Here is a 25350-nt window from a genome sequence, read left to right as displayed (position 1 = left end):
AATCCCAGTATTAATGACTAGTTTTATAATTTCAGTACTCCTGCAATCAATTTTCATTAAGACTTAAAAGCTTTTACTAACAACTCATTTACAACCATTGCTTTTCTACTTATCTTTACAGATTATAAAACTACCAATTAAGAATTGTTGTTTATAGTTCAATTATATACATTCCATCATTTCGACTGTTACAGATATTTCCTCAATGTGTTACTTCAACTTTAAGGTACTCATTCTCTTTGTAAAACACTTTGGCACCTCTACTGGCTATTTCATTAGTGCACATATTCTTCCTTCATTTATCCTGATATAATTTGAACTTTTTTTACATATTAGTTCATACCATTCTTTTCTTTCTAAATTTTCTGTCAGCATTAGGATGCAAGCAAATTCTTTCTTTTTGTTATTATTCTTAATTCATTACATTTTCTATAGAGCCTTCCTCCTGTCCTTAGTCTACTTTTTCAGTCATCTCCCTGGTTATACATGCCTTTTTTATTCTTCTTTCCTTAATGAAGTCAAATATTTTTTCTGTTGCTTTTATGACATTTTTCATATTTATCAGAATTCATTGCCTCAGTTCTCTTTTGTTATCTCTTCTACTCAATTCTTGGCTAACTTAATTCTATACATTTTCGTTTTGCTTCATTCATTTCAATGATAATTTTATTTCTGTTAGTCCAACTATATATGGTTTCCTATGTTGACTGCCCGGTATCTTTTTATTAAATTTTTGTTATTTTTTACCTATATAGCCAGTCAAATTTATATCTATTTTAATCTCATTACAAATGATTTCTATATTCTTTCCTTATAAAACAATTAACCATTATTCTATTTTATTCCAAGAATCCAACTTTTACTTTCCCACTACTTTGCCTTCCCATCCTTCCCTCACCACAGCATTCCAATCCACCATATCATTATTATAATCTTTACTTTCCTGTTTCATAATCTTCTCCCATCTATTCATACATTTCTTCAATCTTATTATCCTTATATTGACTAGGTGATGAAGATTTGAATTAAGACAGTCCTTTGGGTTCATTCCTATATTTTTCTTTTTCCTGTTTAGAGGATGAATGATGATATGTATGAATGTAAATTAAGTGCAGTCTTGTAATTTCAGTTCAACCATTCCTGAAATGTGTAGTTTAATTAAAACCCAACCACCAAAGAACACCGGTATCCACAACCTAGTATTCAAATCAGTGTAAAAATAACATACTTTTACTAGGACTTGAATGCTTGACTTCCAAATCAGCTGATTTGGTAAGATGCATTCACCACTAGACCAACCCAGTGGGTTTCAATCCTATCCTGACAGCAATTTTAACATTAGTAAAAATTATATTTATACACTTTTTTTTTTTAAAGGATGATTCCACTGCTATTATTTTTCCCTATTTCCTTAGCACGCTGTAACACCATGACTATAAACTCAACTTTTCCAGTACCATCTCATTTTACATTGATTATATTACAGTCATTATAAATATTGTTTTTAATTTTTTGGGAGGGCAAGGATCAGATTCTATAAGCTACAACAACTTATGTAAACCTGATTTTTTTTTCCAGTTGTCAAGCTACCTGAGAAATGAACCAAATAAGGAAAATATTATTAAATAAACCAAATTTTATTGACTGAAAACAATTATAATACATCACAAATAATAAATAAATAAAAAATTTATGTACTAATGAGAAATGTACAGTTGATTGTTTCAGGATGAATTTTTCCAATACAATTACAGGGAACAGACATATGAGATGGTAACAATTCCAGTTAAAATTAAAAATAACCTCACCATTGCTTACAAATTATCATGAAAAAAAGTATCTGAAAATTTATCAATTTTTTTTTAAAGAAAAAAGTTATATACTTCATTAAACCTTGTTCTTTTCTCTTATATTGTTATTTTAAATAAACTTTTTCAAATTTAAGCATTTTTAAAAATGTTAGCGATTGTAAATTTCAAAATTATAAAAAAAATTGATAATTCAGTTCTCAATAAAAGTAGGGAATTATTTATGCATAAAGAATTATAACTGATTATTTTTAATATATTTTTATATCATAATAGTATAATTGAAACTATGGAATTATACATATATTTACATAGTTTCAATTAACAGGATAGAAAAAAGCGATATGAAGGAAAAAACAGCAATGTTGACCTTCCATAAGAGAGTAAGCGGTGTTGTGAAGTAAAATAATTTCACATATGCATTGAACATTGTAAGATCTTGTGTTTGTTTTACTGTGCAACAACTATTTTTTTACAGTTGATTATAGTTTGATTATCAGTTTCAATGTTGCTGAAACTAATAGCTCAGAGCAGAAACTTTTCTTTAAGAGAGCCAAGCAGCTGATTTTTAAATAGTCACAAATAGATTTTTTTTTAATATTTAAACCGGGGAAGCATAAGAATTGCATATTTTTTGTGTAACTTTCTCTAATTCTTTATAGCATTAACAACAAGTAAAAACAAGGCTTAATAAGATGTATAACTTAATTTTTCTATACGTTGTTAGTAAAAGAAGTTGTTAGCTACAGTGTAACTTATAACTAACTGATGCTTAAAGATATGCACAGATGGCTGCTTTCTGTTTCAATAACAATTTAGTCTATACCCTAACTGAACAAAAGCAAAAACACTCAAAATATTCATCCTAAATCAACCACACAACTTTTTCACAAAAACAAATATTATACATTTTAAAAACAGAAACAACTTTTTATCAACAAATCAACAACAAATCTTTTTATTAAACTGTAAATAAACAAATATAAAAACTAGCTTTTAACTGAACTACTGGTTCACAAATTAAATTTTTATATATATATATATATATACTCTTGAAAAAACAGCACAAATAGCACCAAAATTTTATATCAATAAGGATACATTTAACTCCAAATTATCCATGTATTTGTGGGAATATGCAACAGAAAAAGAACAAGTAAAAACAGCTTGTACCATATTGTTAGTGCACAAGCAATTATCAAAATTAACAGCTGCTGTAACAGAGTACATACAGAGTATGAACTGAACTACACAACTAAATAAGATTTCCAAATGTTACTGAACTAAACATAAATAACAGTAAGAAAAATAATATTTAATTTGTGTAATATTAAAAATATAAATTATAAAATCATTGAATTAATGGCAAATGTTGATATTGAAAATATTATGTATTTTACAATCCTGGAAGTGATGATATTAAAAAAAAGGTTAAAAATAATTTATTTAATATAACCAGTAGGAGGCCAAGCTACAGTCACAACAGGAGCTATTGGATAGTTCCATTACTAACATGTTAAAATGAATGCTGTATGTAAAATACTAGGCTGAGAAATGTGTAGTAATAATGGTAACTCTGATGCCAGCATTAGATAAACTTATAGCAAATGAAACAGAACAAAAAAAAATTTTGTGTGTCAAAAGTAAATGTACAAAGAATACTATGACAAATATAGTTTCATGAATGTAGTTTTTACTGTTATATCCAACAACATTCTTATTGTGTAGTTTATAGTCATTAGGCTGAACCATTACTTTTATGCAAAACCATTAATTTACAAAGTAGTTTATAAAATAAACAATTATTCAGCCCAAAGGTAATCTTAAGATAAAATAGATGTAAGTAGATTAATCATAACCCTGCAGGGAAACCACTGAATAAAATTCAATTTCCAGTTGTTATATATAGTGGCACACATTTTGATGCACAATAAACACATGGCTGGTTAAGGCTCACAAGGATAATTTGAAATTTAATGTACTACACTTTAACTATACAAAAAATATATAATTTATATTATACAAAAATAGTGTACTATTTTTGTACAAAATAGTATCTACTATACTCTATATACCTACAAGACAACTTGGAAAACATTTTTATCTTCAGTCTTAAATGAAACACTATCACTTGAATACTTTTTTCTACATGAAAAAATCTTATAAGCGTATTAATACCATAACTGCATTTGAAACATCAAAGCCAGCCCTTTTTGAGGTCAATTTTTGTTCTCTAACCTGTTTGTAACTTCACTTAAAAAGGAAGAAATTTTTTTTATTATTGCTAGTAATATTTTATTTTATTTTATTTTGCAGTAATAACTATTTTTTTTAGTATAACTTATTTTTACTATACTAGTAGTAACATTTTTGCAAATGACAATTACCTTAATTGTCAATAATTTTGACAATTATCTAATTAAATTTAATAAAATTTATGGCATCATAGTAATAACTTATAGAGCATTTAAAATATACTGCAACAAAATGCATCACATCTTACATATATTTTTTCCATTTAAGAAATTTCAGAACAATTTTAATGACATTTCAAGCATTTGTATAAAAACAAAAATCTACATTGTAAAGAAAATTTTTATTTGAATTAAGTATAAAATTATTTAAGAAAAATTTCATTACCAGTACAACTGAAAATACCTTTTAAAACTATGAAGATGGTTATTTTTTGGTCATTAATAATGTTCAAATAATTCATGCTTTTTCATAAATTTGTGGGTTAGAAATAAAATTATTTCATCAATAAACTTATTGCCAGCATTATTTCATAATTTTATAGGAGGCATGATGTTTTGTAGTAAATTGGAAAAATCAGAGCATTACAATTATGTTCTACATAAGGGGGGTGTCTTAAAAGGGTAATAATTCTAAAAATTCAACAAGGTTGTACTACAGTAATTAGCCATTAATAAATGCAATCAGTGAATATCAAATTACACCCAATTTTTTAATCATGTAATCTACTTCAACTAAAATACTCATTTTATTCATTACCTAAATGAGAGGACAACCATAATGTTTCAAGGGATGTAAATATTACATGATTATATTTTAACTATATTCTTAAAATTTTAGTAGGAAAAAATAGTCAAGAGGCATAATATATAAACCAAATACAATCAGAATATAGTGTTAGTAAAAGCAGAACTTTTTCAAAATACTCACAGCCTCAGTATTTAAAAATCAATCAAATTATTATGTAATCATATGTTTAGCACTTTTTTGAATTAAAATTACACCCTAATAATTTTCAAAAACATTCTTTTTTAAAACTATAAACCATAGCAAATTCAACTCTCTGTGATGGAAGTTTAAATTGATATGACCTAACAAGTTTTTTGACTAATAGATCAAAAAAATGAAAAGACTAAAATAAAAAAAAAATGATAGCAGATGTACCAACAGTTTTTTAAATATATAACTTAATACATAAATTTTTCAATCAGATGAAATCATAACTTCTGTTTTAACTCCATATTAATAAAACCAAGCAATCTGCACACAGGGATTTATATGTTTGTAGCTACATTAATTATAATATTACAATTAATGTTGTATGTAATATTATATTTTATGAAATATTTGTGTTTTTATGAAATGTTTTGTTATTTCTGTTCTGTGTCTTGCTACATTGTCTATAGAAAACATTGGTACACTACTGGCTCAAGTCTAAGAATTGTTATAAAAGTATAAGAACTACATATAGCACAATGAAGGTCTGAAATGCTTGCACTATTACTGGGGAGCATAGCAATAAAAGTACAATACATCAAACTTCAAACTATTAAAAAATATGACAAAAACAATTACTAAAAACTATATTAAACAATATAAAAACAAATTTAGTTTTTCAAACCTGCTAACTTGTTTTATAAACAAAGCCTGAACAAAACCACATTTGAAACTTTATGGATGCACCTACATTAATGTACAGAAAAAAGGATAAGCGAGATTTTAATGCACCTAGCTTGATATTCTTTTAAATTTATATTCTTTTTTTCCTGGTTACACTTGTGTTCTCAACCTGGGTTTCCTTGTCTATTCAAGATCATTTCATATTGTTTTTCCAGATATTAATTTATCTCATTAAGTACTAAGCAATTTAGTACTAAGTAGTTACTTAACTACTTAGTAATTAAGTATTTACTATGATAAACATACTAAATACTTAAGGTTTAATGTAACTTGATTGCTTAGGGGGCATAGACAAAATGCTACATCCAGTTTTTTTTTTATACAAAAATTCTGATCATTATTTCACTAAAATAATGTTTCAAACAAAACATTTTTAACAACTATTTATATACAAACAACTTAAGGGAATGGATTAAAAGTTTTTCATCAAAAATTATCTTTACATATAGCTGGAAACTAGTTATACTTTCCACCACACATTTCATGTTTTCTTCATGATCTCTCTTTAATATGATATATTAACAAATGCATATTAGCAGTTGAGATTTTCAGTTAAAGTTGAAAGGTTTAATGTTTAATAATTAGAATGTTTAAAATGCAGGACTGCATTTCCAATTATTCTAGAATTATCCTAGAATAAATATTTTTATGTTAATATTTACCCATCCCTTACACAACTTTTCAAATCACAGCCAAGTGTAAATAGGTAAAAATCACATATTATCCTGAATTTATTCAGATAAAACTAAATTCTCAATAAATTAAAATTTTTAGTTTATTTACATACACATTCACATTATACAAATATACATTACAGTAATGTACACTTTTTTTGTAAAGAAACAGGAAACAGTACACAACTAAAATTTTGGACTAATTTTACAGGACTAATTTTAATCAGTTTCAATCAACAGCATCTTTCAGCACACTAAGTACTCTTAGTAATTATATTATAATTACTCCTCAAAAAATTTTTTTTTCAGAACAGCTACCCTATTAGCTTAAAGCAAAAATAGCAAAGTAGGCAAAAATAAATGGTCTAGTAAATAAGCAATAAACATAAAAAGTAAAAGCAATATTCTTGAAAATTCCCAGTTTTAGATGTTTTCATTCACCATACACTCCTAATCTTTAGAATAGTCTTAAATGTAAAGTTACAAAAAAAGGCTCAAGAACTAAAGTTAAAATTAATACTTATATCTCTGTATACATATGTATATAGAGAAATTAAAATTTTTTTAGATAAATGCCATGCAAAGTATAATATTTTAAAATGTATTCATTAAAATCCCATAACAGAAGAAAGCCAGAGTGCATTTACATTTGTTAAGAGGTTACAAATTAAATCCACATTAAAAATAATTCAAAGCTACAAAAATAACAGACAGTAATAAATTTTTATTAAACAAAAGTTTTATTTAAGAGTTCTAAAATAATTCAATACTTTTTAATTATACCGGCTCTTTTAAGTTCAACATATTGCTTCGTTTACAAATATACCAAATAATGATCAAATACTTTTAATCACAGTACATTATTTTAATACGTACTGAATCATATGAACACTTCAATAACTACAAACATTCTCTGTAAAGTTACAAAGTGTAAATTATTTATAAAAAAATACGATTAAAGTTATTATGTTAATAAAAACCAACACCACTAGTTAACTAGTTAGCCATGAGGTTAAGGTGGTCAGGATTCCAAGCGCTTGAATATGAATAGACAAGTGTGCCGGCATCATTCTCAGTGTGCCTATGCGGCGTCTGATTATATAAAGGCATAGGAGGGGTTGGAGGAGTGGGCAGCAGAAAAGGTGCTACCTGCTTCACTATTGCTGGAAATTCTTTTGAAATTCTGTCCCAATTCGGTGGAGCCAATTTACAGAAAGGAGATTCCAAACATTTCATCAAGAATTCAATGGAGTATTCTGTCCTCTTCGATTTCAAAGAGTTATCTAAAAAAAAGATTAAGATAAAGATTAAAATTTAATGACCAAATATGACAACCTCAATATAATTTCTCTACAATTATTTCTTCATTGCTTGTTCTTACCATACTACATTTGCGGTATGTGTTATGTTGTGCACAGTTTGTATTATGTCATGTAGTATGTGATGTGTGTGGGATGGTGCATGGTGAGGCATGTGGTGATGCGTGTGGGACATGTGATGTGTGTGTGATGATGCGTGTGGGACATGTGATGCGTGTGTGATGATGTGTGTGGGACATGTGATGCGTGTGTGATGATGCGTGTGGGACATGTGATGTGTGTGTGATGATGCGTGTGGGACATGTGATGTGTGTGTGATGGTGCGGAATGGGTGATGTGTGTGTGATGGTGCGGAATGGGTGATGTGTGTGTGATGGTGCGGCATGTGGTGATGTGTGTGTGATGGTGCGGCATGTGGTGATGTGTGTGTGAGATGGTGCGGCATGTGGTGATGTGTGTGTGAGATGGTGCGGCATGTGGTGATGTGTGTGTGAGATGGTGCGGCATGTGGTGATGTGTGTGTGAGATGGTGCGGCATGTGGTGATGTGTGTGTGAGATGGTGCGGCATGTGGTGATGTGTGTGTGAGATGGTGCGGCATGTGTGTGAGATGGTGCGGCATGTGTGTGAGATGGTGCGGCATGTGGTGATGTGTGCGGCATGTGGTGATGTGTGTGGCATGTGGTGATGTGTGTGGCATGTGGTGATGTGTGTGTGTGTGTGTGATGGTGCGGCATGTGGTGATGTGTGTGTGTGTGTGTGATGGTGCGGCATGTGGTGATGTGTGTGTGTGATGGTGCGGCATGTGGTGATGTGTGTGTGTGATGGTGCGGCATGTGGTGATGTGTGTGTGTGATGGTGCGGCATGTGGTGATTGTGTGATGGTGCGGCATGTGGTGATGTGTGTGTGATGGTGCGGCATGTGGTGATGTGTGTGTGATGGTGCGGCATGTGGTGATTGTGTGATGGTGCGGCATGTGGTGATATGATGCGTGTGGTATGAGATGCATGTGGTATGTGTTGGACATGGTGATGCCAATCCTTACCACACCACAGTGGTGGTGTGGATTGGCACTCATTTGAGAAGCAGAAACATCATCCAAAATTTGGATGATAACAACAGGCTTGCTATTTCTGCTGTTTCCATACTTTACATCAATGTTGCCAATTTTGGACGCACCGCCTTAAAATTCACTATTTTTGCCAATTTACCAACTACAGCAGAAGCAGAAAGTTAATTCAGCACCAGTTTTTCTTTTTATGCTAGGCAACTTCATAACATATGTATTTTTCATTATTAGTAGGGTGTGAAATTTGATATGATAATTTCATATAAACTTAACTTTACATCTTGTGGGCTAGGCATAATGTCTTTAATTTTTATTGAAAACCTTTGTACTGTTAAGTCATGCTGCTGCATATTTATTGCAAGTTGAAGAATGTTAAAAAGTGAAAATTTTTTCTCTGGATTCAGTCTTTAAACTACACTGAATAGAGGCTACAGTCCCTGTAGGCTTCCATTACTTCCTTATCCTTACACATTCCTTCATTCTTGGATAGTTTTGTCAGCTGTCACTAACCATGCTCTATTTGTAGCAAACCTGTGTGGGAATGCAAATAAATATATCTTGTCTGTATAGGATATTGCTTGTGGCTAAGCTGCCTACTGGTTAAGGCCAGACATCTTATCCCAAAACCTAATCATTTATTTTTTACTTGAATGGATTAGTTACGAGGTGCATATGTTAAAAAAATTCAGAATTAAAAATTAAAATCCATCTTAAAATGAAAAGAAGATCTGTAGGCATATGCTGGATAAGATAAAATTACAATCTGCTTTACAGCAAACTGCATAAATAACTGAAACAAATATTTAAATATTTGAATTTCACATCTAGCCTAGAGAATGTTATCAGAATAATCTGTTTAGCACCACATTGAAAACTAGCATAAAAATACACTTCACGCATTATATTATATTTTATTAATATTAAAATATTAATTTAATAAAGACAATACCAAATGTTACCTTTTTTAAGATAACTACCTAAGCACAGTTGTTAGATTTACTTGAAAATGCATGCTTTGCTTGTGCAGAGCATGGTACATTGCACTGCTTTGCTTGGCATGGTATGTTTCTACTCTGCTTTTTTAAATTAAACCCTTTACTTCAGCCTAAATTTTCCACTAATAAACTGAATTTCCAATATAACTCCTAAGTGCAACAACAAGTAACAAATATGACTGACTATGTGATAGACTGGGAGAGTAGTTGTAAAGTGCAATCTACATGTGAAATTATGAATTTAACATCTTGCATGCAAAAGCCATCATTTTACACTAGAATGTGTAATAAATACAAATCCAAATTTTTGGAATGTACAAATTTTTCATAAGAAAGATATAGCTGACAGCTAGTAAGTATTTTGTAGTTTCTTTGTGGCAAATAGTCTCTTATGGTAAATTGTTCCAATTTTGGATCAATGGCAGAACGGAGTGCTGATGCATCTGAAATTTATGTACACCGTAAGAATGAATATGATGCTTATGATTGAAAAATTTTATAATATTTTGCAATTTTGTATCATGTCAAAAAATTGTATTCTTTATTCTTTTATACATAATGCAAAGCTTCTCCTAGAGTTGTGTATTATATAAATTTTTTATAACATTAATTCTAAGCATGATGTAAATATGCTTCTAACCACTATTATATTTAAGAAAGCTCTAAAATACACTAAAAACCATTTTTTCTTTAAATGACTAGCACTCAACAGTTAAAACATTTTATTCTTACAACAGCCACACATTGTTTTCAAGTTAATAAATGTAATGCATTAATCATAAATTACAGAAAGAAAGGATTTCATAAAAATAACATAAGTAACTAACACTATCAAAACATTACATTTAAAATACTTGAATCAACAAATTAATAAAAGAAACGTACAGATACCAGAATTTTACAACTCATTTGAAGAAAATATATTTTACATTTATTTTTTGTTTAAATGAATTTTTAAGCCTTATATTCAGCTATAATAAAACCAAAGTTCATTTAAGTAATAGTTTCAATTTAATTCAACAACACAATTTTCTTTTTAAGTAGATATTTTCTGATAAAATAAATCAATTTAGTAATTATTTATTCAATTTAACATTGAATATATTTTCTATTATTTTACATTTGTAACAATTTTTTTTCTAAGTAGATATTCTCATTAAAACAAAATAAATACCTTTTAAATCCTGAGAATGTACAGACCCACTGCGAGAAAGAACTGGTCGACTAGAAGTAAACATTGGCTGCCTCGAAATACCATATGCATAGTCAATATCCACTAAAACAACACCAAAAATTTACAATGTACAGTTTAACTATTGAAATATATTCTAGGTATGGTATCACAAGATACCATCTAGACTACCAGCAACAATACAAAATTCTAGCTACAGTAACTGTACAAAAAATCTGTTCAATCTGACTAAACCAACAGGTGATGAATAAAAACACTGAAAGCATCAAATGAAAGGTTTATGCTTTTTCTGATTTAGTAAAAACATTTTTTGCAAGCATACACACAACTAAGTAAAATTATAAATTAGTATAGTAATTAATGAAACACCCACACCACCCCCCCTCCCACCAACACACACACACACACACACACACACACACACACACACACACACACACACTTATCAGAAATGATTATATATATTTCTGGCTTTTATAAAAATTAAGTATGCAAATACTATTGCACTTAATTGTTTCACTTACAATCTGAATGATGAAGAATGTGCCCATTAAGGGAATAAACTATCAAACCACTGTAAAGGAGATAACTGCAAATATTATATTTGATTAGTAGTAAATATTCAATTCATCTTAAAAAATATTCATTTCAAAAAAGTTATATTCCAGAATTTAACATACATTATCTTTTGGTAAATTTGTGATTTTTATGAATAGACATTTTGATTCATTTACAATCTGAATGATGAAAAAAATTGATCAAACCAACTGTTAAAGGTAATAATTTGAAAATATTATATTTGATTATATTTTATATTTGATTAGTAAATTTATTTAATGAATAAATAATTCATTCATTGAATAAATAGCAACTGCAAGAACTGTTGAGAAAATACTAATGCTGAAGTCTCAAAAAATATAAATTGTTTTAAACCCACAAAAGAAATTGTGAACTAGTGAGAATTCTGGAAAGATGAAGCAGATACTGCATATACTGTCAAAAGCTTTCACTACATAGTGTCTTGCTATTTTGTACAAGCAACAACTACATGGCAATTACTTTTGCTAAAAATATATCAGGATTTTGCTACAAATAAATTTGCCAGTTAACATTTCCAAATAAAAACACTAATACAGTTAAATTAAATTTTAATGTCTAATTAATGGGGCATTCTACAATTATTAAATTAATAAGGGCAATTTGATAGAACTGCAGTTAATTAGGTATCTCTTAAAAAGTAATGAACATAAAATCTTTAACATGGCCACTGACATGACAAAAATTTATATGTAAGGATTTTATTAATTTACAAAAAAAAAAATCAGTAAAAAAAATATTAATTTTCTTTTTAAAGACATATGGTTATTAAAAGCACATAATATAAATTAAAACTATCAAGAAATGAAATGTATGTACATATTTGTTAATAAAATGATCACTACTATAAAAGAATTTACTGTTAAAAAAGTAATAGCTTAAGGGAAGAATGTATCATACAAGTGTCATGAAAAAATACTTTGCATAATGCTATTTTATGTCAATGATCCTGGCAGATTCATGTCAATGATCAGCCAGTGTCAGCAATTTGTTTTTCAAATTCTTAAAGCAATAAAAAACATTACATTGTTTTAATTAATGCTTCAATCCTTTTGCTAAAGGTCAGAAACTGGCAAAGATGAAGCAGATAACACTATACTTATTTCAAAGCTTTCACTTATTTCAAGTGTTATCTACATAACACTTGAACACGTCAATGATTTGCATATTCCTTGAAAAAAAAAATTGTGCAAGATGGATTCATTATTACCTAATAAAATCATGGATCCACCTAGCACAAGTTTTTGTTCATGGATTATCCCAAATTTCATCCAAGGAATATGCAAATATCAGTGTAATGACTGAAGCCCAGGTTTGTTCAAAACACTTTCATTCCGAAGCGTTTCTAATCTGTCAACAAATGTCATGTTGACATTTGTTTCATGAGGTAATGCGTTTTTATTATTAGGAAATAACTTTCACACATGAAAGACTAAGACTATTGTCTGCTGACAGGACCCTTCATGGCCATACACACTACACTATTGCTGTAATATTTAGAATGTTAATGGACATTTTCATCCTGCAGTCGAACTGCTTCAGTGATTTCTATCGTTAACTGAAAAAGATGAATCATTTTCAAAAATAACCTGACATGCATTTTTACAAATAACCTGACAGATGCATTTTTGATACTAGCTTAGAACAAGCAAAATCTGAGATCACAGTTTTTTAATATTGAGTTTCAGATCTGGATATATCCCCAGCATTCAAACCAATCTAGTCTTGCATTTAATAAAATAAATGCTTGCTAAAAAAATTAGCCTTCTATCTACAAGGACTGTACTGAACTTTATTTTAAATATTGTTAATTTTAAATAAATTATTGGTCCTTGTTCCCTTCAAAGTACTCCTCTTCCAGCAGTTTCTCCACTTTCACCAAGCAGTCTTGTATAGCGTAAATTGAAATGGCCTTTAAGGCCCAGATCTGGCAAGTACAGAGGCTGAGGGAAGTCATTGGTTTCTGGCACAAAACTGACAAGAGCCGAGTGTGTGAGCGTATTGTCGGGATGAAGGAACCATGAACTGCCTTGCCAAAACTATTTTTTCACATAACCGTTGTACCACTTCACAGTTTCACCTTAAGGCAAGAATTCAAAACTCACAATTCCATTAAAATCAGAGTTCAATTTTCTGGTCAAAGTGTCATGGCATGATCAGTCAAAATGTCAACAGTCAATCAGCAATTTACATGAACCAGATGACACCCACATGGGTGACATCAGTTGAAGTCGAAGGCCTTCCTGGTCTCAAACCATGTTCAATTGACTGAAGACCACTAATCATGAAAGCCAATCTTAACATGACCCATAGCATTTCTCCATAACCTTGTTACTTGAAACACTCTCCCAATTTCAAACAAAATTTTACATCATACATTACAAAAATCACTACACTAAAATGTTTTAACATGTTACATTCAACATGTAATCTAAACAAGTTAATCCAAGAACCATATGGTTACAAAGGTTATGCAGAAGACAATGTAACCAACCGCACATCACTAAATATCTCTGTTGGTGTGTAATTAAACATGTTTGGTTTCTGAACAGACCTTATACATTGTAGCATGATATTGTATTGAGTCTCAGGCGCTATCAAGACTTTCTGATGTGGTACAGTAATTCAGATTAGTTATAAGTTAAAATTTAATTAATTTTTTTAATAACTGTGCCCTGCTATGCACTAATTGGCTAAAGCCAGTTTTTCTATCACCAACAAATACGAGTGCTATTCAAGAAATAACTTCAAATTCATTATTAAAACTCTGATAACATATAATTATAATAAAATTGTTTATCCTGTAGCTTATTTTGATATAATTGCCATCTAAATTAAGGTACTTCACCCCCACCTCTGTTCAAAATGGCCACCTGTGAATTAAGCACAGTTTTTGTTCATTTCATCATTTTCAGGAAAAGATGATATCACTGGAAGCCACGTCAGGGCTGCATGGAGAATGTTTTACACAAATTCCACTTGAAAAGTGTTGTCATGAAGAAAACTAACTGAACCTCAGCATGCAGCATTTTGTATACCTTTCTCCATTTCTTTATCTTTCAGTAAATTTCAGTGTGATGCCTCTTATCATAAATCAAACTTTTATGGCCCCAAAAAACTAATGCAATCAGCTTTTTTGAAGAAAGTGACAGGTCTTTCAGGTTTTGAGGATAACTGGTTTGCTTCACTACACTGCTTGATCTTTTGTTTCCACATTACATTTACAGTGTTTCCACATTTTGTTACAGTGTGGTCAAGCAGTGTTTTGAAAATAATAGTTAAATGGTATACCCACCTGGCTTAATTCACAGGCTACAGTAATGACGAAGGTATTCAAAAACTTCTTACAGTTAAGACAAGTGCTTAATTTGGACAGCAATGTAGAAAAGTAGCTAAAAGATGAAATTTTTTTTTCAGTTTGTAGCGTTGCTGCTAGTTTCAGTGATTTGTCTGAAGACGTCAGTAGTAGCAAACAGAGGTTGTTCAAAGTGCACAGCTGAGCACGATCTTAACACATGGCAACATGCCTATTAAAACTGTTTTTTTTTTACAAATTGTACACTGCTATTCCAATTTTTTTGTAAAAATTTAGATGAAAGTGCTAGGCTTAAATTTCTAATATGTACGATATAGAAATCATTTCAGGGCTAAAACAAATGTATAGAACACAGAAGAAATTCAATGCTGCCTGAGAGAATTAGATCTGGAAGAGGAAGGAGGTAGTGGACAGGTTTTATTTGGGAAATTGAATTAATTAGGAACATCAAGGAATTAAGTTATGACCAATCCAGTGATTCTGATCAGTCCATTACAGAAGATTCTGCAGAAGAAGGAATGTTAGATGATTTTACGTTTACTTCCAGGAACCAAGGATCCAGCACATGACACTCCTAAACCTATCAATGTATTAAAAATTACACTCTTGATATGAAAGATAAAATTGTAAAATAAGGTTACACAATATTTCTGAGTACCCCTAGGGATAATTTGGGGTCTCGAGACATCTAGATCAGAAATTATGGCACTTATGAGACATTTTTGTTATCAGTAAAAAAAAAAGGAAAAAGTTGTTTAAACCTGGGCAAGAGATGGGATTGGAATGTTAATCTCCCTGCTGCTACAATTAGTCAGCAGTTTGTTTTTGATGAGGTGTTTGAATTTTGATGAAAGAATCAGAAATCTGGAAACTAGCAGACAAATTTGCAGCAATTAGGGAAATCTCAATTTTGTTAGCAACTCAATGCAGCTGTAGTGTGGGTGAATACAATGTCATGATTGATGAAATGCTAGTTGCATTCCACAAAACCAGCAAAGCACGGCATAAAATGTAATGGCACGCTCATTACCCTTGTGCAGGGTTAATGCACTGATTAGAATATAAAGTAGATTTAACAAAACTAATTTTAAATGTAGTGAAAAACGCATTTCCATTAAAATCTGTTTATTTTTTACATAGTAAAGAAATTTATTAAGTTACATACTACACCTACTTTGGTTATGAAGTCAGGAAAAAGTGTTCACTTTTTAGAAATAAGTACTTGTTCTAAGATTTCTATTTAATAAACAATTCAATTTTGAAATTGAAAATAGCATAAAAGTTACAAATAGCATAAACTATATAATAGGGGTTGACAAAAATACAACTTTTATTATTCCAGGTAAACTCAGATACTGTGGGTAATGATCATTTCTTGTATTCAATAAATATTTTAAAAAGCAATTTTAGATGAAACCAAAGACAGTGAAGCTTTTTTTAGTACAAACATTTTTTGCAAAGAGTATTTTAAAATATCTTGAAATTCATAATGCTGCAAACAGTAATTTTACACAATCATTTCTGTGTTGCGATGCAATGCAATTAATGTTATGCGCACACATTATCTGATCTGTTACCTGGAAGTGTACTAATGCAAGTTGTATCATCACTCTCACCACTACTGTTTGAAGGTCCTCCATTGCCCAAATCCAATGATCCCAACCGTTTACCTAAAGAAGTATGGCTTGGGCTGTTCATCAAAACATCCTCTTCAAAACTGAAATGAAGTTTGTACATTAGAGTTACTATTTAATTACAGCAACTTATAAATACCCCCTAATGTGATACACCAGACATTTTTGGACAATTAGGCCCATACTGGAGAATTATGTTATGAACATTAAATTGTCACCATCAGAAATAAAGTGAGCTATAGGTAGTTTTCATCAGAAAAAGTCTGGCTTTTTTGTTTGGTTTATTTCTTAAATAGTCAGACTAAGCACATGCTTGTGAACACAGCTACCTCTGACAGAGAATGTGAAAAAACAAGTGCTGGAAAATAAACCACAAACTAGTGTTTTTTTTTTGTTGACATTTTAACTAAATATAATATGAATTTGTGAGCTATCACTAAATATATTTTTTGTTTTATACACTTCTTGCTTAATTCTCATCAGACTTTTGTAATTTACTCTTTCTACCTTTTTCAAACGAGTGATAAAATTCATGACTTCAGGAGAAATTTAGGTTTATTTGTGAACTTTTGTAAAATTGCACTATCTTTTTATATTAGTCCAAACAATCACCTTATAAAATAATTTATACAGGTAAGATTCTACAATTAAAAAATTTCACTAAGGTGAGTAATCCATTGATTGCAAGCTGCCCCACACCTTTTTAAAGGTTGCATCTTTTCTGGGTATAAAAAGAATGTTCAAGAATGATATTTGTATCACCACAGTTATGGTACTAAGAATTATATGAAGGTAAACTAATAAAACATCTACATTAAACAAGATTTAATTTTTTACTTTGTTATCAAAACATTTAAAAGTTTTCATAAATGTTTACTCACATTTATTACAGAATCATTCAGGACAAAAACCATAATTCTGATTGATGCTTATTTATAAAATTAATGAAGAAAGCATACAGAAGATATTTTGAAAACTGAAAATATTACAGCAAGTAACATTACAGTACATGAACGTGTTATTGATTGAACTACTTATTGCAGGAATAAGCAATCTTATACAAAGACAACTTCAATTGTCAGGGAATCTTTCAATGAAGCCAAATTATACTGTCACCTACCTACTCTCCAACCCTTTAATATGTTAAGTATTTAGAAAGCACTGTGCTTTCATGGACAGAGGTATTTTCATTTCTTACAATTAAACATGCAGTATTAATTGCTAATCTAAAAGTTATTTACCAATTGTATACTAATTTTTAACATTATACAAAAGTAAAGTATAATAGATTTGATCTTTACTTACTGAGTATAGCAATCACTTCTAAAGTTTTGATAAGGTTCTGGTGCAAAGTGTTCATCAAGTACCAATTTTGCAGTCTGAAACAAGGTATGTATACAAGACAGTTTAATAATGACACTGAATAAATAATTCAAAGATGATCTTTCACATAATTTTGAAAAGGGTAGAGAAAATTATTTCTTGATTTTTAAATATTCAACAGCGACTGAACCAAAAGTAATAACACCCAACTTAATCTGAGCAAAAAACCCAGGACAACTTATTTAAATAAAATTTTTGCTCATAGTTCAGCAGAGCCCTAAGCTACTTTCTATATAGATCTGACATTTCTGTTAATAGAGTAGGGCTATTTCTAATCTCTCATCCAGATTTTTAACTCTCAAAAAACAAAATGCATAAATATACTTTATCTAGCATAAAAATGTAGTTTTCCTTTTAGGAGATTTTAGAGATTTTAGGATCTAAAGTATACTGGAAAAAAAAACAACAGGGTTTTGGTTTAACAGGGTGTTTTGCTTGCTTTTTTTGTTTCAACAATCTACAAGTGTGATTTTTTATGTCATTTTTTTGAATTGTGTGTTGTCATGTGAACTTTGAAGGTAATAATGATATAAAGGGCAGTCCAGAAAGTAACTTATGTTTGTGCCTAGTGTGGAGATAGGTGGGGAGAGTGCCATCTTGGCGTCAAAACATTTCTACACTCTGTATACATCAAGCTGTCACATCTGGACTGTGATTTTTCTACTTTGTTCATTGTGAATTATTGAATAATGAAAAAATATTTAATATTAAATATTACTGTGAATTACGTTCACGTTTATTGAATTATTGATTAGGTTAGGTTTTTGCTGGCAGAGGTTAATGCAGCAATTTTCATTGCTGCATTACGATTATGGAACTTGTTTCCCCCAAATTTTACTAAGTTTACTGCATGAAATTGTATTGGGGAAGCTTGATAATCAGAAGTTTTGTGCAAGATGGGTGCCAAAAATCAAAGGTAAGGTGGCAGATTCCTACAGAGCAGAGAAGGAATTTAAAAGCTTGTGCATCAGTATGAAAGTACCTCAATTTAAATGGCAACTATGTAGAAAAATAGCCCTCATCATATATACTCATAATTAATGATATTTATTGTGAACTAAATACTGTACTATTATAGTATTTAGTTATACATTAAAAGAATTTAGTTAAATTTTTTGTAGGTTAACCCATAAACCAGATTAAGCACGTGGCATAACTTGTTTTCATGCTAGTTTTGGTTTTCCAAACCACTTTTGGCTTATCAAGCTAGTTTTGGTTAATTTTTTTACTGCTAGTTTTTCTTAGACCTCTTTTTGTGCACCTTGGACACATTACTTCTTTGGCAAAGTGCATGAAATGAGACAGGTCTTCAGCCACAAAAAACATCCTGAGATCACCAGTTAAGAGACGAAGGAACCGGCACTTCATGTGAACAACAGAGGAAGGTTGATCGAGATATGTTTGGGTCATCGCTGCTTGAGCTGGGTGTACAAGTCAAGCAGTTCAATAAGCTCATAACACCACTAAGACACAAAAAAGAATGAGTCAGGAAGCTGGGTGACCTAATGAGGAGAGTAGATGACCATTGCTCCAGGCATATTTCTTCAGTGGCTGGTGGCTGAGGAAAGACAGTACCCAGAGACTCCCTCCACCAACTCTCAAAAGATATGGGCACAGCTTAAAGAGGGGACTGACAAGGACAGTTTAGCTGAACTTTTACTCAAGCGCTGGCCCCAAAGTTATATAGATATACTAAGCTGGTCACTGAACCTGTTCAAGATGACAGTGGGAACAGTGATTGTTATTGATCTGGCCACAGACTAAAAGCAGGTCAAGTTTTTGTTGAAAAATCAAGAGGTGAGGGTCCTAACTGGAGAGGAAATGACTGCCACAAGAAAGTCAGCTTCAGTGGGGTTGCTGACAAGATATGGCAAATCATGAGAAGAGTCATAGAATATCATGGCTGAAGGTCTAAAACAAAATTCATGGTGCACCTCAAAAGAATTTTGGACCAGACAAAGAAGCCCAGGTCTGAAAGACAAGTCCCAACCACAATAATTGTAAGCAAAAGGAAGATCTTTAACGCAAACCTTCTGAGACAAGTGAATTCCTTTGTGGCGGAGGAAGCAGAAGGGATCCTCTCAGCGAAAAAGGGCCCCAAAGACCTTCAGATAAGGGCTAACTCCTAGGATAATGCCGTGGAGACTATGGATGAAGGGAGTGGATGTGCCAATGGATGGCAGGCAAGGAAGGCTTGTCCACTTATTCAAAGACATAGTCCTACCTTATTCAAAGGTATTAGATCCACCTCCTCAGCAGGCAGCAGCTCTAGGAACTAGTGGACCTAAGGTCATTTCAACCAGGCCAGCCTTTGGTTCTACCAACATGACTGTCAGCATTGGTTGGGTCTCCTGCAGAATCTCTATGGTCCACAGAAGAGATGCTTCAGGTGTTTGTCAACAGGACATAGGGTTGCCAACTACAATGAGCTGGACAGTCCAAATTGTGCTTCAATTACAGTGCAGAAGGACACCACAAGGATCTGTGCAGAGTGGGGACAAAGTGCATCAACTGTAGAATGGTGGGACAACTTTGGTAGCAAGAAGTGTGTCAAAACCCCTTTAATGAAGCAGATGCGCTCAGAATGTGAGCTACTACCAAGAAAAAGAGAGGCTGATCTGGTCATCGTCAGCGAACCTAATCTTACTGTCACTGAATTGGAAATGGGTCGAGGATGACTGCCAAGATGCTGCCATTCTACTGTGGGGCAGAGTGTAGAGTTGTCCTTGGCAGTAAGTATCCATGCATAGTGACTAGTAGTGGCTGGTGACTTACCCGTTTAATGCCAAGAGTGGGTTGCAGTCTTGGACTTTATGGACAAGAGGCAATGAAGTCTTGGAGTATGATGCTCATGTCCATCTAATAAAAAACTGGCAGGATAGGTGGGAAAAGTCAAGGCTAGGCAGTGGAGCTTCCATATCATTCATAGAAGGTGGACTTGTCATGAGTTTGGAGTTTTGGCTTACCCACAGGCCATGGTGTGTTCAGTTACCTACACCAATAAAGGGATGCACCTAAGAGAAGGGATGCACCTAAGTGTGGCTAGTGTGATGAAACTTTATCCAAAGCTGGACAGTATCTAAGAAAGAAAATGAGTATCAGTCAATGTGGGTGGATGATGACAGGACAACCTGGGCAAGGAGAAGTCAGGGACCCCTCAGGGTCACCAGCTGCCAATGAGATACCTAGGACTCTCCAACCCATTCAATGAAGACCCACAGGTAGAACAGCAGAGTTATGTTGCAAGGCAGGCATCCAAGCTGCTGTATTAAGGGGGAAGTTTTTTAGTGGGGGTCCCCGCATTATGCAGGAAACCCCACACACCCAGTAATTCAAGGGCTGGTGCTAGGCATCTAGCTGCAGATTTTCCCTTCTCCTATAAAACAAGGTAATACACAAAAGCTAGTTTTACACACGCCTCACAAATCAAAGATTTCAACAATATTTCATGTAAAAATAGTGAGAATATTTTTTAATATTAATAATGCCACTGATTTTCCATGCTTAAGTAAAGCAACACAGATTTAGCAGTGATATTTATGTATATATTTTTAGCTGTGAAAGTATTTTTATAAGTATTGTAATTAACAATTATTTAAAATGGTTTTTATCTATTTAAATTTTGTGCCATTTCCCAATTATAGTTTTTTGCTTGTCGAGCAATAAATTGACATTTTGACCTTGTGGTTATGTGGTGGTAGTAATGATAGAGAATCAATGGTGTTCAACCTCTAGTCAATATTTAATATCCAAACATACAAAATTATAAAATTTTAATAATTACATAATTAATTTTAATAATTAACTCCAATCTTCCACAACTCGAAAACTTGTGCAAAAAAAAATCTGATGCAGTTAGGTCTAGGGATCTCGATTGCAAAATTGTCTGTTGTGTAAAGGAATTTTATCTAATGATGGAATGTGGAACTCGTGAAGAAACCTTAGTAAAATTGACAGGTTTAAAAGAGAAAAACTTACTCAATGAAGGCAGCACACACTATTCACACCTGTTAAATGTATACCATATTGTATCGCTGTACTCGTACTTTCTAACTAAGTTTAAAATAAGCACTGTACTATTTAGTACAGTACTATTTTAAAGTTTTTATAAGTTTAAAATAGTACTGAGTAGGTATGTTTATACTAGAAGCACATGAACTGATTATCTACTTTCCTACTATCTCTAGTAAGAGACTAAAAATCAGAATACTTCAAACTGATTTAATGTCATTTTTAATAATATTATGTAATATATTAATATGAAGCACTGCATCATGTAATGAAAGAAACCAACAAAACCAGAGACACTTAAGGTTTCTGAAAATATAAACAAGGATTAATGTCAGAAAAAGTTCTTTCAATATTTGTTCTAATAAAATATGAATATATGTTTATACTTTAGCACAATGAACATTGTGTTCATTAAAGCAATAACATTCAGCAATATGATGTGGCATAACCTATTGGTTTTAATTTTCACTCTTTCTAAGTACTGTAGTACAATTACTCACCCTTACAAGGTCATGATTGGTACCAGTAATCTTGATCGTGTCATTTCCCACTGTTACAGAATATTTATATTCTCCAATGCTGGCATCAGGTGTTGAAAGACTATGAAGTAGAGTCCTTGTACCTCTCCCTGTCAAAAATATACGTCAAAATTAATGCAAAAAGTATTCTGAATAATTTAGATTGTATTAAATTATTCATGAGATTTCTATTGTGCGGATCTTTGTGCACAGAATTTTTTAATTCAGTGGTTGGGTAACAAAGACAACTGTGTAAAATGTGTTATTACTTTCATTTTAGAAATTATGCTATTAAGAAATCACAAAACGAATCAAATTTGTTTAAGAAAATATAACTAAATGAATTTTAAAGATTTTTTTAGACCATCCAGATAAGGCTACCAAGCAGCAGATTTCCTATTCTTATAGAAATACTGATTATACTGATATGTTATAGCACTCTGTACTGCCAATATTTTTGTTTAAACAGGAATTAAAAACATATAAAACTTAAAACATACAAAAAAACAATTAGATTAATATATGGACTCGCATCAAAACTAATTTCTCATAATAAAATAAAATTTAACATTCATCACTAAAAAAGAGAAATAATTCATCAAAAGATGAATTATACTTACTAACAGAACACCAATACCAAGGAACTATTTTATGACAGAATGGGGTATAAGAACTTTTTCATTTAAAAAATTTTACATCTGGCATTATAAAAAGAACCAAGGAAAAGTTTGATTTTCAAACAATTTTAGGATTTTCTGAATCTACTTTAGACAAAACTTGTTAAACTCTGTGTTTTAACTCAAAAATATTTAGGGTAATTACTTAGTTGAGGTGCCTCACCCCAAAAATCACAAAAAATATCTCAATCTCGTTTCTCAATCAAAAATCATCTCAAAAATGTCTGAAAAGTAGATTTAAATATTGATGCACTCTATAATGCACACACGGTGTGCAAAACCTTGCTAGTCAAAGTTATAGTAAGCAAAGTGAGTGTAGGTTAAGTTTGGTTGTAACGTTCCGGCAAATTTAATACCAAACTTAACCTACACTTGCTTGTGTTTACTGTTTTGTATTGTTACCTTATAACTATTTGCTAAAATTTGAAACTCTGAATAAAACTTGTGTTTGTACCATTCTCAATCATGTATTGAGCTGTAATGTGCTATATTCTATATAAAATTTCCATTAGTTGCTGTAGTTGATATGTAATAAAGTTTACACCAGCCACATACAAGAATTTAGCTAAAGTAAAAATAAATTAATTTTGGTAACTTGGAGTCATCTTTCATTTATTATATTTCATAACAAAACTTTCAAAGTAGTAGATTATTGTATATTCATTGAAGTTATGACATACCAGTTTACACACCCACACCATCTCATACTAGCGATGTAAGAATTAAAACATGTTAATAAAATTTCCGTACAACCTGAAAATGGGAGTCTGTTACTTTCATCAGAAGCACTGCTATTCAAGCTAGAACTGGAACCACCCATACGTTCACGCTCGCACATTTCTCTAACAGGAGATGCATTTCGTCGAATAGTATCTTCCATTAACTGACGAGCATGGCTAAAAAAATAACAGTATGATTAATTCAGTATCAGCATAATTAATGAACAGACAAGAGTATCTTGTTCATAATTAATAAACAGAAAAGGAGTACAACTCAACAGCAATGATTGATTCTTTAATCAATATGCACAAACTTATTTTAGAATAACCTGCATATCATAAGCTGAAACTTTCACTACTGCTAGGTAATGAATTGTGTATAAATGCTAAAAAGGTTCCATTTAATATACTTTGCTATAGCAGTAAATCAAATTTACTAGTTTAAAAGCTCAATCATGTTACAAATTTTCAACAAATTTAATGCTAGAAGCATATAGCTAAATTTTACACAATATATTACGCACAAAATTTTACTTTTCAAATAAACTGATTTTTTTTTTTAATTGTATTTTATATTATAACTGGCAGATTGGTGATTTGGCAGGGCAGTTTAGGGATGTACTAGTACAAACATGGATCTGATACATATACAAGCTTATTAAAATACTATTTTTAATTGCGTTACCTTAAATATTTGCCAAAATCTGAAATGAATAGAACTTCTTTATACAACATGATTTTTGTTTGATTAATTTATAGAAGTTAAAAAATGCAATGAATGAATGTTTCAAAAACTGTTAAAACTTAAAATAAAAATTGTAATATTTGGTTAGGTATAATTTTTTTTTAATGAATAACATTCAACAAATAAAAATTAAAGCCTTCAACAATTATTAGATATGTACACTACTTAAAAAATGATAAATAATTTGACTAATGTTTACATAATTTTATCTTCTGATGGTCCAGTGATTTGAACTAGTCTCTCCTTTGCACCAGGATTTACTGTAAACAAAATTACAATTTATATTAATTTCTCAACAAATTATGGTGAAAAAACTTTTTAAAAACTAGTTCTTAAATCCTTAAATACATTTTCACAAAAATAAAACAAGTTTAAACTCATTTTTACTTAAAATTAATTTTTTATCAGGAAATAATTTACCAGAGTAACCATACAATACAATGTTATTAACGTTTTAATGTAACAAACATGAAATTAATAAAGAAAAATCAAAACCCTGGAATTTCACACATGTTAACCTGTTACATATTCTATCTGTAACAGAAAAATTAAACAGTCAAAATAAAAAAGTTTTATAAAACAAGAATATTTATTATGCTCTTACATGAATTATGTATGGATATATCTTACAAGTGCAAATTTATTTTAACATGCAATTGTTTAATGCTATAAAGAGTATATCAGTAACACTCAAAAGGTCATGCTGTGCACATTTGGTAAATTCATTTTTAATTTAAACATTAAAGAAATTAAAAATCAA

General features: G+C 31.0%; 1 protein-coding gene across 10 annotated transcripts in view; it reads right to left on the bottom strand.

Annotated features, from left to right (window-relative positions):
* Nucleotides 1-25350, bottom strand: part of mxt (Eukaryotic translation initiation factor mextil) — a 75975-nt gene that overhangs the window by 7205 nt on the left and 43420 nt on the right. For 6 of the 10 annotated variants that reach the window (XR_012755159.1, XM_075356323.1, XM_075356329.1 and 3 more), the window contains 7 exons: nucleotides 24790-24850; nucleotides 23877-24022; nucleotides 22432-22559; nucleotides 17843-17916; nucleotides 16481-16620; nucleotides 10973-11074; nucleotides 7565-7698 (listed from right to left, as the gene is read on the bottom strand). Coding sequence is in view for 9 of the 10 variants with exons in the window: in XM_075356323.1 (XP_075212438.1) it covers nucleotides 7565-7698; nucleotides 10973-11074; nucleotides 16481-16620; nucleotides 17843-17916; nucleotides 22432-22559; nucleotides 23877-24022; nucleotides 24790-24850 (785 nt within the window). In the remaining variant the exon portion in view is untranslated. The remainder of the gene's footprint in view (nucleotides 1-7564; nucleotides 7699-10972; nucleotides 11075-16480; nucleotides 16621-17842; nucleotides 17917-22431; nucleotides 22560-23876; nucleotides 24023-24789; nucleotides 24851-25350) is intronic. The other 4 variants (XM_075356328.1, XM_075356326.1, XM_075356331.1 and 1 more) reach the window with 4 other exon arrangements.

Source organism: Lycorma delicatula, chromosome 2 (genome assembly GCF_047948215.1).
Source record: "Lycorma delicatula isolate Av1 chromosome 2, ASM4794821v1, whole genome shotgun sequence".
Lineage (NCBI taxonomy): Eukaryota > Metazoa > Arthropoda > Insecta > Hemiptera > Fulgoridae > Lycorma > Lycorma delicatula.
The sequence above is the reverse complement of the archived record's forward strand: the minus strand, read 5'-3'. Positions and strand labels throughout refer to the sequence as shown.